Source organism: Sipha flava, unplaced genomic scaffold (genome assembly GCF_003268045.1).
Source record: "Sipha flava isolate LNK unplaced genomic scaffold, YSA_version1 292_pilon_pilon, whole genome shotgun sequence".
NCBI lineage: Eukaryota > Metazoa > Arthropoda > Insecta > Hemiptera > Aphididae > Sipha > Sipha flava.
In genome coordinates, this window is record NW_020272962.1 from 132437 (window position 1) to 146016 (window position 13580).

Sequence of the window (13580 nt, forward strand, 5' to 3'; positions counted from 1 at the left end):
AAAATTCATTGGCATATTTGTGCGCTTCTTCTTTAAGGAATATATAAATTTCTTGCCGTAGTTCAAACGTACGTGATAAAACATTACCACAAGATAGCCATCGTGCACTGCTGTAGTACAATAAACTTGAGTGTTCAGCTCCCTTATCGTCACATAATTTTTTGAAAAATTTTGCTTTCAGTGGACGAGTTTTTATAAAATTGACTACATTCACTACACATTCTAATACTTGGTTCAGCGCGGGACTTAGATATTTTGCCACAAGTGCTTCTCTATGGATAATGGGTCCACAGCGCATCAGGGGCTTTGCTTCTAATAAGTGATTGTATTCCTCCATAATTGCCAGACATTGAACGAGCGCCGTCAGTACAAACACCGACGCATTTAGTCCAATCCAACATATTTTCTGACATAAAATTATTAAGAATATCAAATAAGTCTTGAGCTTTGGCTCTTGCTGTAATATTTTTACAAAAAAGTAGGTCTTCTACCATGACATCATCATTTATAAACCTAACATAGCATATCAAATGAGCATCCTTATTAATATCCGTAGCCTCGTCCAGCTGCAACCCAAATTCCCTTTCTTTGATTTTTTCTATCAATTGATGATTGAGGTTCTCCGCCATATGGTGAATTCTGCGGCTAACCGTATTATTGGACAAAGACACTTTTGAGAGTAATTTCCCAGCAGATTCACCAACCATAATATTTACCATATCTATAGCAGCCGGTAAGATAAGTTGTTCTGCAATGGTATGGGGCTTTTTACATTTCGCAATTCTATAGGACACCTTATAAGATGCAATCAAAGCATTGGTTGGTATTGATGCATTCTTGAAAAACGTACTTTTTTCCTGTTTTAGTTCTTTTAACTTTCTAATAAAATAATCTCGAGGTTTGTCAATCATATACTTGTGGTTTGCTTCTAAATGGCGCTTCAATTTACTCAGCAACATGCATTCTGATGCCAAAACTTTCATACATACTACACATAGTGGTCTCTCTTCACCGTTAATTTCTGTTGACGTAAAACCAAAATCCAAATAACTATCATCATACTGACGACATTTTCGCTTTTTTACTGGTTCACCGCGATTGGTTGATGGTAAAATTTCTTCGTCTTCACATGTACTCGTACGTTTACGATTGTTTAATAAAAATCGATCCATAATAAATAAACATTGAACAAAGTTACAACTTAAAGAAAATCACAGAGGATTTTATACCGAGGATCTTAATATATTTGTCATTTTTAATTATATGGTTGCCCAAACTAATTGACATTTTATTTTTGTTTTTGTTGTTGAATATAATGAGTTTAGTTTTTTCAGCTGAAAATCTAAACCCAGATGAATTTGACCAGTTTCTTAGTGAGTTTGTGGCATCTTGTAGGATTTGTTTTATTGTTATTAGACTGCTGCTACGACATAAAATGGAGAAATCATCAGCGTACAGTATAGGAATGATTGGTTTTGGTGTTTGCTTGGAAATGTCATTAATGGCTAGCAGAAAAAGGGTTACGGAAATTGAAGAACCCTAAGGAACTCCATTTTATTGTGTGTATGTATCAGATAAGCAGTTTGATTATTTAACTTGGAATGAACGTTCAAGTAATAGGTTTTGGATGAAGTTAAGTAGGTTCCCTTTACTTACTATTTTGTTAAGTATGTACAATATTCTTGGTCTCCAAGTGGTGTCGTAGGCCTTGGCAATATCGAAGCTGATCATGCCTAAACTTTGTTTGTTGCTATTAGCTATTTCGATTTCTCTTTTGATACTTAGGAAATTGTTTTGAGTGCTTCTATTTTGTCCGAAGCCATTTTGTTCGGGAGATATGTATTTAATTTTTTCAAGGAACCACATGAGTCGACGATTAATGATTTTTTCAAGTAGCTTACATAGTGTGCTAAATAAAGTGATGGGGCGATAGCTTTCGGTGAGATATTTATTCTTATTGGGCTTGAGGATTGGGATCACAAAACCATGTCTCCAGTGTTTTGGGAATACGTTATTAACCCATATAATGTTAAAGATGTCAAGTAGGTGTTTGATACCATTGAAGGGTAGATTTTGGATAAAAATATAAGGGATGCCATCTGGTCCAGGGCTTTTACTTTTGTTGGTTCTCAATACCATTTTCAATTCATCCATGGTTATTTGGGAGTTGATTAGGATTTGTTTGGTATCATTAGGGTCGATTGTGTTTGGTGGAGAGTCGTATCGATGGCGATTTATTAGGAATTCGTCATCGTAGTTGGAATTGCTTGAATTTTTTTGAAAATATTCTCCAATAGAATTTACCACTTCCTTTGGTGTCGATATGAGTTTAGAGTTGTATATAAGTTGAATATTGCTATGTCAATTGGTTCCTTTGAGGGATTTTATTTTACTCCACACTATTGAGGGATCAGTCTGGTTATCTAAGCTAGATGTAAAGGTTTTCCAGGATGTGGCTTTACTGAGTTTAACTAAAAATCTAGTGCGCGCTCTATTTCGTTTTAATTCTACGAAGTCATTTAAGCTGTGTGTGTTTTGGTATTTTTTAAGGGATTTGTTTTTATTTATAATAGATGTTTTTATTTCGTTGTTCCACCATGGAACCTGAGGTCGTTTTGGTTTGTTGTTGGCTAGTCCTATGGACATTTTTGCAGTGTCAGTGATGAGTTTTGAGAATTGGTTTACATTATCATCGATATTTTCTTTAGTAGGGAGTTCAAGTGTGGATATACTGTTTTCTATTAATGAATTGAAGAGGTTCCAATTAGCTTCTTTAACTTTCCATCTCGGCGGATAGCATAAGTCTTCTTTGTTTGACGGGTAAGTGAATGTTATTTGGATGGGAATGTGGTCGCTGCTGAAGATATCAGGTAGTACTTTCCATTCAAGTTTGTGTGCAAGGGAGGTATTTGATATAGAAAGGTCGATAGCAGAAAATTTCCCGTCAGAGGGATTTATTCTGGTGGGCAGGCCGGTATTTAATGTTACTAGATTGTCTTGAGTTAGGAGCTCTTCAATTATTTTCCCTCTTGTGTCGGTTTTATGTGATCCCCAGATTGGGCTGTGGCTGTTGAAGTCCCCGACTATTATGAACGACTGTTGGAGTTGATGGGTGATATTTTCTGTGTCAGTGAGTGTGAAATTTTTTTGATTGGGGAGGTAGAGGTTGCAGATTGTTATTTTATTATGGGGTAATGTTATGGATACCGCGACAGCTTCTATATCAGTGGTTATATGTATTTCTTCGCTAGGGTATTCTTGACTGACGAAAATTGCTACGCTCGTTTTTCACAAATATTAGGGACAAGTTTCTGAAGGCACCATCGGTCTCAGGCTTATGCGCAGGCTCATCAAAACAATGCGATGATGGTTTGATTGCTTCTTATAATATATCGAAATTGATCGCAAAATCGGGAAAAGCCCATACCATAGGCGAAGAGTTAATACTTCCAGCTGTCAAAGAAATTTTAGAAACGGTTTTACACCATTCAGCCTCACACAGTGTAATACAAAATGTCCCATTAAGCAACGATACTGTGCGACGGCGAATCGACGAAATGGCGGAAGACGTTGAAATTTCATTATGTGAACTTCTAGTATCCACCGAATTTTCACTTCAAATCGACGAATCAACATTACCGAATAATGAGGCATTACTATTGGCATACGTCCGGTTTGTAAACAAAGGAAAAATCGTTCAAGAAATGCTTTTTGCAAGGACCTTGATTACTGACACTAAAGGTGAATCTATTTTCAATATAGTCAAAGACTTTTTTAAAGAAAAAAATATTCCTCTTAAAAACGTTATATCTATTGCCACTGATGGAGCACCTGCAATGGTAGGACGTCATCGTGGGTTCATAGCTTTTTTTAAAAATGAAATACCCGGTATTTTAGCTATTCACTGCGTCATTCACAGACAACATTTAGTTGCAAAAAACCTCAGTGATCGTTTGCATCAGTCATTACAATATGTTATATTTGCTGTGAATAAAATTCGTAGTAATTCGTTGAACAATCGACTATTTACAAAGCTATGCAAGGAAAACGACGAAGAATTCAATCGCTTGCTTTTACACACCGAAGTTCGCTGGCTCTCCAAAGGTGCCTGCCTCAATAGGGTTTGGAATCTTTTTGATTCCGTGCTTGAGTTTCTTGAAGAGAAAGATGTAAAGCTCAAAGACAGGTTGTTACTATTTAAAAGCGATGTTGCTTATATGACCGATTTATATGCAAAGTTTAATGCCATTAATTTGCAACTGCTAGGTGACGAGCTCAATTTAATAACGTCAAAATCGGTTATTTCTGCATTCCAAAAAAAATTGACTTTGTGGAAGACCAATTTTGGTCGCCAAGAGTTCAGCCAGTTCCCAGTCTTGGCTGATCTGCACAAAAACAGTGAAATATCTTTCGACAACATACAAGTTTACTGTCAACATCTCGAGTCTTTACATATGGACTTTTCAGAACGTTTTAAGGATATTTTGTCGTTGGAAGTTCCTCAATGGGTCATGAATCCTTTTATAAATATTGAGACAGCAGAGATACAAATTTAAGAAGAACTAATCGAACTTTCAACTGATGAAACATTGAAATCCAGTTTCAAAGGTAGTGACCGGCTCACGGAATTTTGGCTTTTAACTAACATAGTTCATAATTATCTTGGACTGTGGTCTCTCGTTAAAAAATTTTTAATAGCCTTTCCTTCCTCATACCTCGTCGAGCGAGGGTTCAGCACTGTAACAGATTTGATTACAAAAAAAAAGGAACCGACTGGATATCGTGACAAGAGGAGATTTACGACTTAAGCTAACAAACATCGAACCTAATATAAAAAAACTTGCTAAAGTTCACCAAGTTCAACCATCTCATTGAAGCCTAGCAATATATTTTTAAAGAAAATAAAAAATGTATTTATATTTATATTTTTTTAAATAATTAATTTAATATTTATTTATTTATTTATCAATATTCATTTTTTTTAAATTAATTTCCATAATACTAGTTCTATAAATAAAAACATGAGTTATTAGATCATTTCAATTTTTTCTTTTAAATTTTCCAAATACCCTTAATTATAGAGTTCTTACATTGTAGGGGCGGTTAACAAATTTGTTGACACTCAAGGGGGCGGTAACTTAAAAAAGGTTGAGAAACACTGGTGTAGATAGATGCGGGTTGAGTAGTGTTCCGTTAACGATAGGGAGTCATTAGTTAATTGATTTGCGATAGCAACAGAAACACTGATGTGTTATCGATGGGACGGGAAAGGGGGGTTTGGTTAGATCGCAAATTTTTATCGTTCGAAATCGGGTTTGTTTTTGAGTTGGATATGTTGTGTTGGTATGAATTCGTAGATGATGAATTGCGATTTTTTTGTGTAGGTAAAGCACTTGGTTTTTTTGACATGTTGGTGGTGAGGGATTTAGTTTGTAGAATAGTTTTGGTGTTGGGCGAGACGCCCAAGGAGTTTCTATTCATTTTAATTATGAATAAAGGCGACCGTGTTATATAACGTGATTAATTGGGTGTATAATCATATTATTACCTGGTAACACCAGCCGTGGAGTATGTACGTGCTATCGAGAGCTATAAAACGTCATCGGCGAGCACACGTGTTGTACAGTCGGTGGTAGAACACGAACTGTTATCATAATTTATTAATCATTGAATGTCTATATATAATATATATCCATATGACATAGCTAACTTAGCTATAGGCACTTACTTTATTGTATTGGTTCAGTCATAAAATTTAATTAATTAAAATAAATGCTCGCAATCGATTTTAATGACCTTTTTTTTAATTTTATTTTTTTTGCTATGGCCCGCCAGATTTTGAAGTTATAAAATATGGCCCTCTAGTTACTTTGAATATCTTAAACCTTAATATAATAACCAAAAAACTTTTTATGACAGCCAGAAATTAAATTGCAGTCCAGCATCAAAATATCAATGTTCATACAATATTAATCAAGAAATTTCATAAACATGTAATTATTTTTATGACCTCATATAAAAAATAAAATAAAAATGTGTTGCTTTTAACCAATTAAAAACAAATTATAATTTTTTTCTAATTTTACATTTATAGACTAGGTTTAAAAAATATATCATATATGTATTTAAGCTAAAAGTCAACTTATGATTTATCAAAAAATTTTTTTTTTTAATATTATTAGAGTTACTGTATTAGTTTATTTTAAAATTGTTATTGTTTATATGATACACATTTGGACAGTAATTTAATAGATTATCTAAATGTTTAAATTTTCTTTCACAAATAATTATTAATACTTTAAAATGGTATCAATAAATTACTAACAGTTTTTAAAAAATGAATGAAATGTAGTTACATAAACATAGGTTATTTTTTAAAATATAAATAAAAGCCACTGGGTGATTAATTTTTAATATTTTGGTAAACTATAAAAGTTCAACACTTGTTAATAATAGAGTATTATAATTAAATCTTTAATAAATACTCAACAAATTGTGTTAATACATTACACATAATAAGTTTTGTAGCCCCAAATGTTTACACTTATAAAATGGTTTAGAGGGTGATTTTGAATTTACCTTGTTAATGTTTTCTCATTTGATTAATATTTGGATAGAAATTAATCAAATATAATTTTGTAATTAAAATGTATCAAAATAATTTCATAATATCAGACTTAGAAACAGACATAAACAACACATAAAAACTCTTGAAAATCTATTTTAACAAAGAGTAAAATTATTTGAGTTTTTGATGACTTCCATGACCACGCTTTCAAAAATTCAACAAAATAATAGTCATATAAATCTTTGGATATTAGAAACTAAATTATTCACTTTGTAATAGTTGTTCAGTATTTGTTGGAATCCAAACATATAAAGTATTTGTATCGCGATCAATCATATCTTGACGGCTGTTAAATTGTTCAAAATGAGAAGATTCATCATTTTCACCATTATCTTGAGCTCGTAAATTAAGATTAAGAGGTGCACTAACTCCATCAGCAGATAATAGTTGATTGGAATTATGAGAAAAGTTTTCATGGAATTTTACATCAACGTCAGATTCTGTAGTTATTTTGTCTTCTTTCACTTCTAATTTGGTTAAATGGATACTCATATCAGAAGAAGTGACAATATCATTCACGGGACCAGTATAACTACTAATTTGAACAGAGTTAACAGCATCTTTTCTATGTACAACAGTATGTCTTCGCATATCTGAGCGTACTCTGAATGCTTTACCACAAGTCTCACATTTATAAGGCTTTTCACCTGATTAAAAATATAATTCATTGAGTTAAGAAACAAAATTATTATAACTATTAAAATATCATTTTAAATTTTTCAAACCTGTATGAATTCGACGATGATTTTGTAAATAAGATGATGCTCGAAATGTTTTTTTACAAAATTCACATATATAATTTTTTTCTCCGGTATGTATTCGTCGATGAACAATCAACGAATATTTTCGAGCAAAGTCTTTACCACAAAATTCACATTGAAATTGTTTGGACTCTGAATGTAATGAAGCAATATGATATTTGAGATCACCCCATTGTCGAAAATTCCGTCCACACCATTCACATTCAAAAGGTTTGTCTCCTGTATGCAGCCGATTATGTACCTATAAACAAAATATATTTTAACAAAACTTAACTATATTACCAAGTTGTCTCATATTTGTGGAATAAAAGCAAGAAATACCTTGAGGGCACTGCTCGAAAAAAAACTTTTAGGACAAAGTTTACAGCTATGAGGTCGTTTACCAGAATGTGATCTTAAGTGATATAGTAGAGAATTTCGATGATTAAATTTTCTTTTACATTGAGTACACACAAGATTTTTTGATATATTTTTCTTCATTATCTGTTCCAATTCATCTGTATCATCTTCCCAAGTGTGTTCAGCCCGACTATTTTCACCATTATCATCATTTTCATTCAATAAACAATTATTTTCTTTTTGTTTTGGTTTAATTGTAGTATCTTCATGGTTTGTATTGCTTTCACCATTATATTCCCAACTGTAACATATTTGTTAAACCATTGTTTTTATAATATACTAACAGATAAAATACCTGAATGTATTAAAATTGTAAAAAGCAACCAGTGATATACATTCATCAGGAATAAAAATAGGAAGGAGAGGACATTTGTATATTTACTTGATCAACATTCACTCCCTATTTTTGAATTTATTTTACTTATTGCTACATTGAAAAAATAATGTCTCAAATATACATCTATAATATTAGTTTAAACATTAAATGAATAATATTATATAATTTATAAAAAGACCTATCAGCTACAATAAAAGCAAATGACAAAACAGAGAAAGCTAGAATTAGGAATGGTGTAAGACAAGGATGTCCATTCTCACCAAGTCTATTTAATATTTATGTTGAACAGCATATTAATGAAATTAGAAAACATTTCTCAAAAATAAAATAGGCGTAAAAGTGAGTGGAAAAATAATATCTTTAATAAGATTTGCTGACTATATTGCACTATTAACCAATAATGAACATGATTTGGAAAAAGCACTGTAAAAGATGACGAGATGCTTCCATAAATATCAATTTATAAACTGACAAAAAACTAAAGTTATGAAGTACCAAAAATTAGACCGAATTCATAGGATTAATATCCAAGCAAGAACTCGAATGCTTGAATAAGTGAAACATTTTTAATACCTAGGCAACTCAATTAACCAAGATAGGAAATGTATCATGGGAATAAGATTCAGAATCTCACAGGCAAAGTCAGCATTTATGAATAAGTGAACATTTTTATGCTCCAATAACATGAGTATTGAGATAAAGAAAAGTTTCATAAAAATATAAGTATGGAATGTGGAACTATACCAAACCTGGATATTAATTAAGACAGAACAATTAATTCTCAAAAGCTTTAAAATGTGGTGTTTAGAAGAATAGTAAGAGTGAGTTGGATAAAACACCATACCAACGAAAGCAAACTTAGAGAAATAGAGGAATGCAGAGAGATACTCAAAACCATCATCTAAGCAAGATGATAGAACATAATTAGTCACATTTTAAGACACAAAAATTAATTAATTTATAAAATAATTGAAGGAAAGAGAGACCAAAGACATATGAGAACTTTATTTGTGGAACAAATGATTTCTGATGCAAGACCATAAAGCTACACTGAATTGAAGAGGTTAGCTGGGAACAGGGAAAAGAGCATATATGACTGCAAAATCAACCATAAGGTTGAATACAAAAAAAAATATATAAAAATCATTATTTTAATACACTTACTCTTGTAATGGTGGTTTTTCGTCAGTTTCAGATTCAGTATCAGCAACACCAGGCACCATGTGACGAATGCCTTCCATTAGATCTTCAGGATCAGAAAACTCTTCCAAACAGTCTTGTTTAACAGTAACAACAGTTGCAGGTTGAGGATGTACAGAAGCCATATGTATTTCTAATGCTTTTAGACGACGGAAATTTCTACCACAGAGGTGGCATGTAGGAAATGGCTGTTGAAGTTGTGCAGCCAATATAGACCCATCAGATGAAAACAAACAATGTTTATCATCCTCCATGTTTTCTTCTTCAGTTAACTATTAAAAGGATACAATTGATATTATTTAATTTAAAACTTTTGCAAATATCAATTCAATATAAACATTAACCAAAATAATAAATAAATTTACTCTGTAACTTTGAAGTGGAGGTAGGTCATGGAGTTCAGGTTGACCTTCGATAGTTTCTTCAATATAATGATTTTCATTATTATCTGCTGATTCTTGAGCAACATGATTTTGATAATTGACATGATGTGGAGAAGTACCAGATTCAGTTGTCACTACTATTACTTTACTTTGTTGTGGTTCATAATGATACTTTAAATGTTCAAAAAATTTTATTTGATGTGTAAAATGTTTATCACATATTTCACATAAAAATGGCATTCGACCACCAACTTTTTTAGGGGTATGTATTGCTCTATGTGCCTATAAATATAATGTAGTTAAATAAATGCATTAATTTATAGTTATGGAAGGTAAAAATTACAGTAAACGCAGATTGAGAATTAAATTGTTCACCACATTGTTTACATTTATAACATTTTGGATGAATACTTCTCATTGGAGTCGGAGCAGATTCTCGTTTACGAAAACGTTTTTTGTGTGGTAAATTATGTTGTATTTCTGCATGGTAATCTGACTCTGATACTTCAACTTCAATTAAACTTTCTGAACTAATAATCTACATAAAAGAAACATTTAAAAAATAAAAAATAAAAATAGAATTTTAAAAAATACTAACCTGTTGATTATTGATATGATTTGATGTTTGAGATGAATGTTTACCATTTGTGTTTAAATCAAAATCAGTACTGTACAAATAGCTAGTCATGAGATGAGTATCATGGTGGCTACCATCAACAAGAGATTTGTTTTGTTGGGCAAGCTCAGCAGCTAATTCATTAGCTAGTCGATGGTCATCTTCTGTAAGTGTTGCAGACCCATCACCAGACAACATATCACTTGTGTCATAATATGCAGTAGTATGATGAGACAATTCTTCATTTTCATCTTTGAATAAATAAAGGTCACTTTATTATTGAATTTTTAAAATTAATAGAAAATCTATTAAAATAATCACCAATACGAAACTCTTCGGGCAAATTGTGTTGATTATTAGCAAGCTGTTTACTATCTTCTTCTGACACATGTTGATGTCCATGTTCAGTTATATATTCATCTGCAGTTTCTAAAAATTCTCTTGACCGCTCATCCAATATATCATTGTCCATAATTGGTAACTGAAACAATGCTGAAAATAATCACAGTTTAAACAAAACATTTAAATCAAATGCATGATTGTTTTGTGGAGCAGCTAATAATAGTATTAATGTATTTAAATTAAATAAAGAAGTCTGAATAGTATATTTTCTAATAATTAATACATTAATAATCTATGATGGAAGAACTGATAGTTCACTTGATATAAATTAATATTTAATGTAAGTAAGAGACTTTATATACATTCTAAATACTAGGTTAATTATAAATATTTACATATTAATATTTTAGTTAATATCTGGCAGCAAACTACCATGATTCTTTCTAGTGATCTTTGAAGCACAGATAAAATATTGAGACTTATGCTAATATGAAATATCTATAAAAGATTATATTTTTATATTTTCCTGTTTTTCTGTAAGAGTTTAAACTTAAATTTACAGAACACCATTTATAACAAGTACTATAATATTAATAAACCTATAATTTAATACTTCAATTTTTTACTAAAGTTTTAAATCAAAAAACAATATTTTTGATATTATGCTAATAGTAACAGAAAATTTTACTAGAAGAAAATTAAGATAGATAATCATAATGTTCAATAAATCAAATTCAATTATTTTTTAGTCACAGTAATTCTATATTGAAATTAAAATATATTATTATTGATCCTTAATAATGATTATAATTACTATAAGAATTAGTTAAGGAAATAAAACTGCAAAAAATCAATATTTAGAGATTAATTGATACACATATATTAACAGAAAAGAAGAAAATACATTCACAAAACGAAGCAGTAATGTAATGGGAAAACAAATCTGACAAAGGTAGATAGGAACATAGCTGAGATTGGATGGTAATGATAATTTGTTTTGCAATAAAAAATAAATAATATTGTTGAATTAATAGAGTATTATTAAAATTAATTGAATGGAAGTCGCCAATTAATTATTGTTGTACACTCCTGATCCATATGTTACACTATTGAAATGTAAATATCTATATAGGTACGCGAGGTAAATATTTATACTTGTTATCACTTTTGTGAAACGATCTTTAGACAATAGATGTACGTTCTGGGACGGTCTACCAAAAACACAGAATACATACGTAAGTCGGTGACGTTATCGGGACGTTTATTGCTTTCATCTCACGGCTTGTGGGGTAAACGCACGCCCGTTCGTACAGCCATTAAGGTGACGGGTACCGGAAGTCTGTGCGATACGCGAACGGACAGGTAAATAACTCACCAACAGTGGCGGCAGCGGCGTCAACGGTAGAGCAGTCGCCCGGGACGACACGGTCACGTCTTTACACTATCGTCACATTTTTCCACCAGAACGTACGGCACGGCGGCGACGGTCCAACGTCTGCGAGTAGCAGTGCACGACGATACGACATTGTCGAGAGCGATAGCGTATGATGTTGTGCGTGTGTGTGTTTAGAAAAACAACAACGATCGGCGAGTGTCGTGTGCAAGTGTTCGGGACGAGTGCCGACTTGATATAAGAAAAATATGATGTATAGCGTATGTGCGTGTGTACGTTATGTACTAAAAATATGACAACAACGCAGGCACAACGTTGATGGGGATGACATAATGGGGAGAGAATAGAGTGTGAAGGGAACTCACTACAGCGGACCGCGGTGCATTGTCAATTATTATTATTAAATTTAATGTACGATATTAAAAACAACATACGTAGGTACGCTTGACGTCCGCGAGATTACACGGTTAGTGGACGGGCGGTGGTGTGGGAGGGAACGACAACACGCGCCACTAAAGGCATCTAGCGTACAAAGCACAACCATCAAGTCGGCCGATTATTATTTTTCCGTAACACCACTTATTGAGTATAGCGAATGTTTTTTTTTCTCCGAAAGTAACGATATTATGATGTTATTGATAAACGATGATCCGGGTCATATTTGTCTCAGAGATATGGTTCTCGATTTCACTCAACATTGACGACGTTATCCGAAATAATCATCCTGCAGTTTACATTCCGTGTTTATCGGTCAGCGTAGTTCGAGCCGTGTGACGGTTTTTTGAATTAATCACAAGTGTTAGCAGCGATGTACGTTGTACCCTCGCAGCGCACGATGTGACACGACACGGACACCTGTTGCTCATTTCGCTTGGCGAATTTTTGTTGTTACTATACCGTTGCCGGGTGTCACCCATGATAATGGCTACCGTGGACAACATACTCGTTGGTACGTAGGATTCATAATATTTTATTATATACTATTGCTCTAGTTTACTATTAAATCACTTCAAGTGTGTCTTCGTTGACCGAGTTGGTAGCCTGGACAGTTTTTGTTTGTCAATATTCTATTTACTGCTGTGCACCCAATATTTTAACATTTTATTTTTGAAGCTTAACATAAAATGTCAGTTCATATTCTTGTAACATAGTAAAAATACACATTCACTTTATACATGCCATGGCTTTCTGTGTATAGAATATAAACAATAAATATTTAGAAAGAAAACTGTTTTAACTATCTATTGATTGCAATTTGCTTAATTGTTATTTGGTAAAGTCAAAGACAAAAAAATATTAGATTACTTCTTAAGAGTATATGGTAAAGACTGTGAAAGTTCAATGTTGTTACAATAGGTAGGCACTTCATTTAAGTATTTCAAATATAGAATAAAAAGGTTACTTTTGCTGAAAATATTTGGCATCAATAATAATTAATTGCTATTAAAATGTTGTTATTTTATTTTTATTAAAATTAGGTATAGTTAGTTGAAGCTAAATATAAATTTATTTTTAAATATG

General features: G+C 32.2%; 3 protein-coding genes and 1 pseudogene across 6 annotated transcripts in view; 2 read left to right on the forward strand and 2 right to left on the reverse strand.

Annotated features, from left to right (window-relative positions):
- Positions 1–272: 272 nt before the first annotated feature.
- LOC112685806 (SCAN domain-containing protein 3-like) lies at positions 273–1172 on the reverse strand. The gene has a single exon (XM_025557813.1). It carries the CDS (start codon positions 1170–1172, stop codon positions 273–275), a length of 900 nt encoding a protein of 299 aa, XP_025413598.1.
- Positions 1173–3269: 2097 nt separating this feature from the next.
- LOC112685807 lies at positions 3270–4875 on the forward strand (annotated as a pseudogene).
- Positions 4876–6443: 1568 nt separating this feature from the next.
- Positions 6444–12456, reverse strand: LOC112685813 (zinc finger protein 595-like). 4 transcript variants are annotated; one of them, XM_025557825.1, is made up of 9 exons: positions 12042–12456; positions 10646–10805; positions 10307–10575; positions 10052–10246; positions 9691–9990; positions 9290–9597; positions 7711–8029; positions 7354–7630; positions 6444–7275 (listed from the first exon to the last, which is right to left on the reverse strand). In XM_025557825.1, the coding sequence occupies exons 2-9, from the start codon at positions 10794–10796 to the stop codon at positions 6830–6832; spliced, it is 2265 nt and encodes a 754-aa protein (XP_025413610.1). In that variant the 5' UTR covers positions 10797–10805; positions 12042–12456; the 3' UTR covers positions 6444–6829. The 4 variants fall into 4 exon arrangements, with proteins under 4 accessions (XP_025413610.1, XP_025413607.1, XP_025413609.1 ...); XM_025557822.1 differs by having other exon boundaries at positions 11902–12456; XM_025557824.1 differs by having other exon boundaries at positions 10646–10816; positions 11902–12456.
- Positions 12457–12666: 210 nt separating this feature from the next.
- LOC112685812 (dystrophin, isoforms A/C/F/G/H-like) overlaps positions 12667–13580 on the forward strand; it is a 47424-nt gene continuing 46510 nt past the window's right edge. Inside the window, exon 1 of the mRNA XM_025557821.1 lies at positions 12667–13008. Within this exon, the coding sequence (XP_025413606.1) occupies positions 12975–13008 (34 nt within the window). The 5' untranslated portion in view covers positions 12667–12974. The remainder of the gene's footprint in view (positions 13009–13580) is intronic.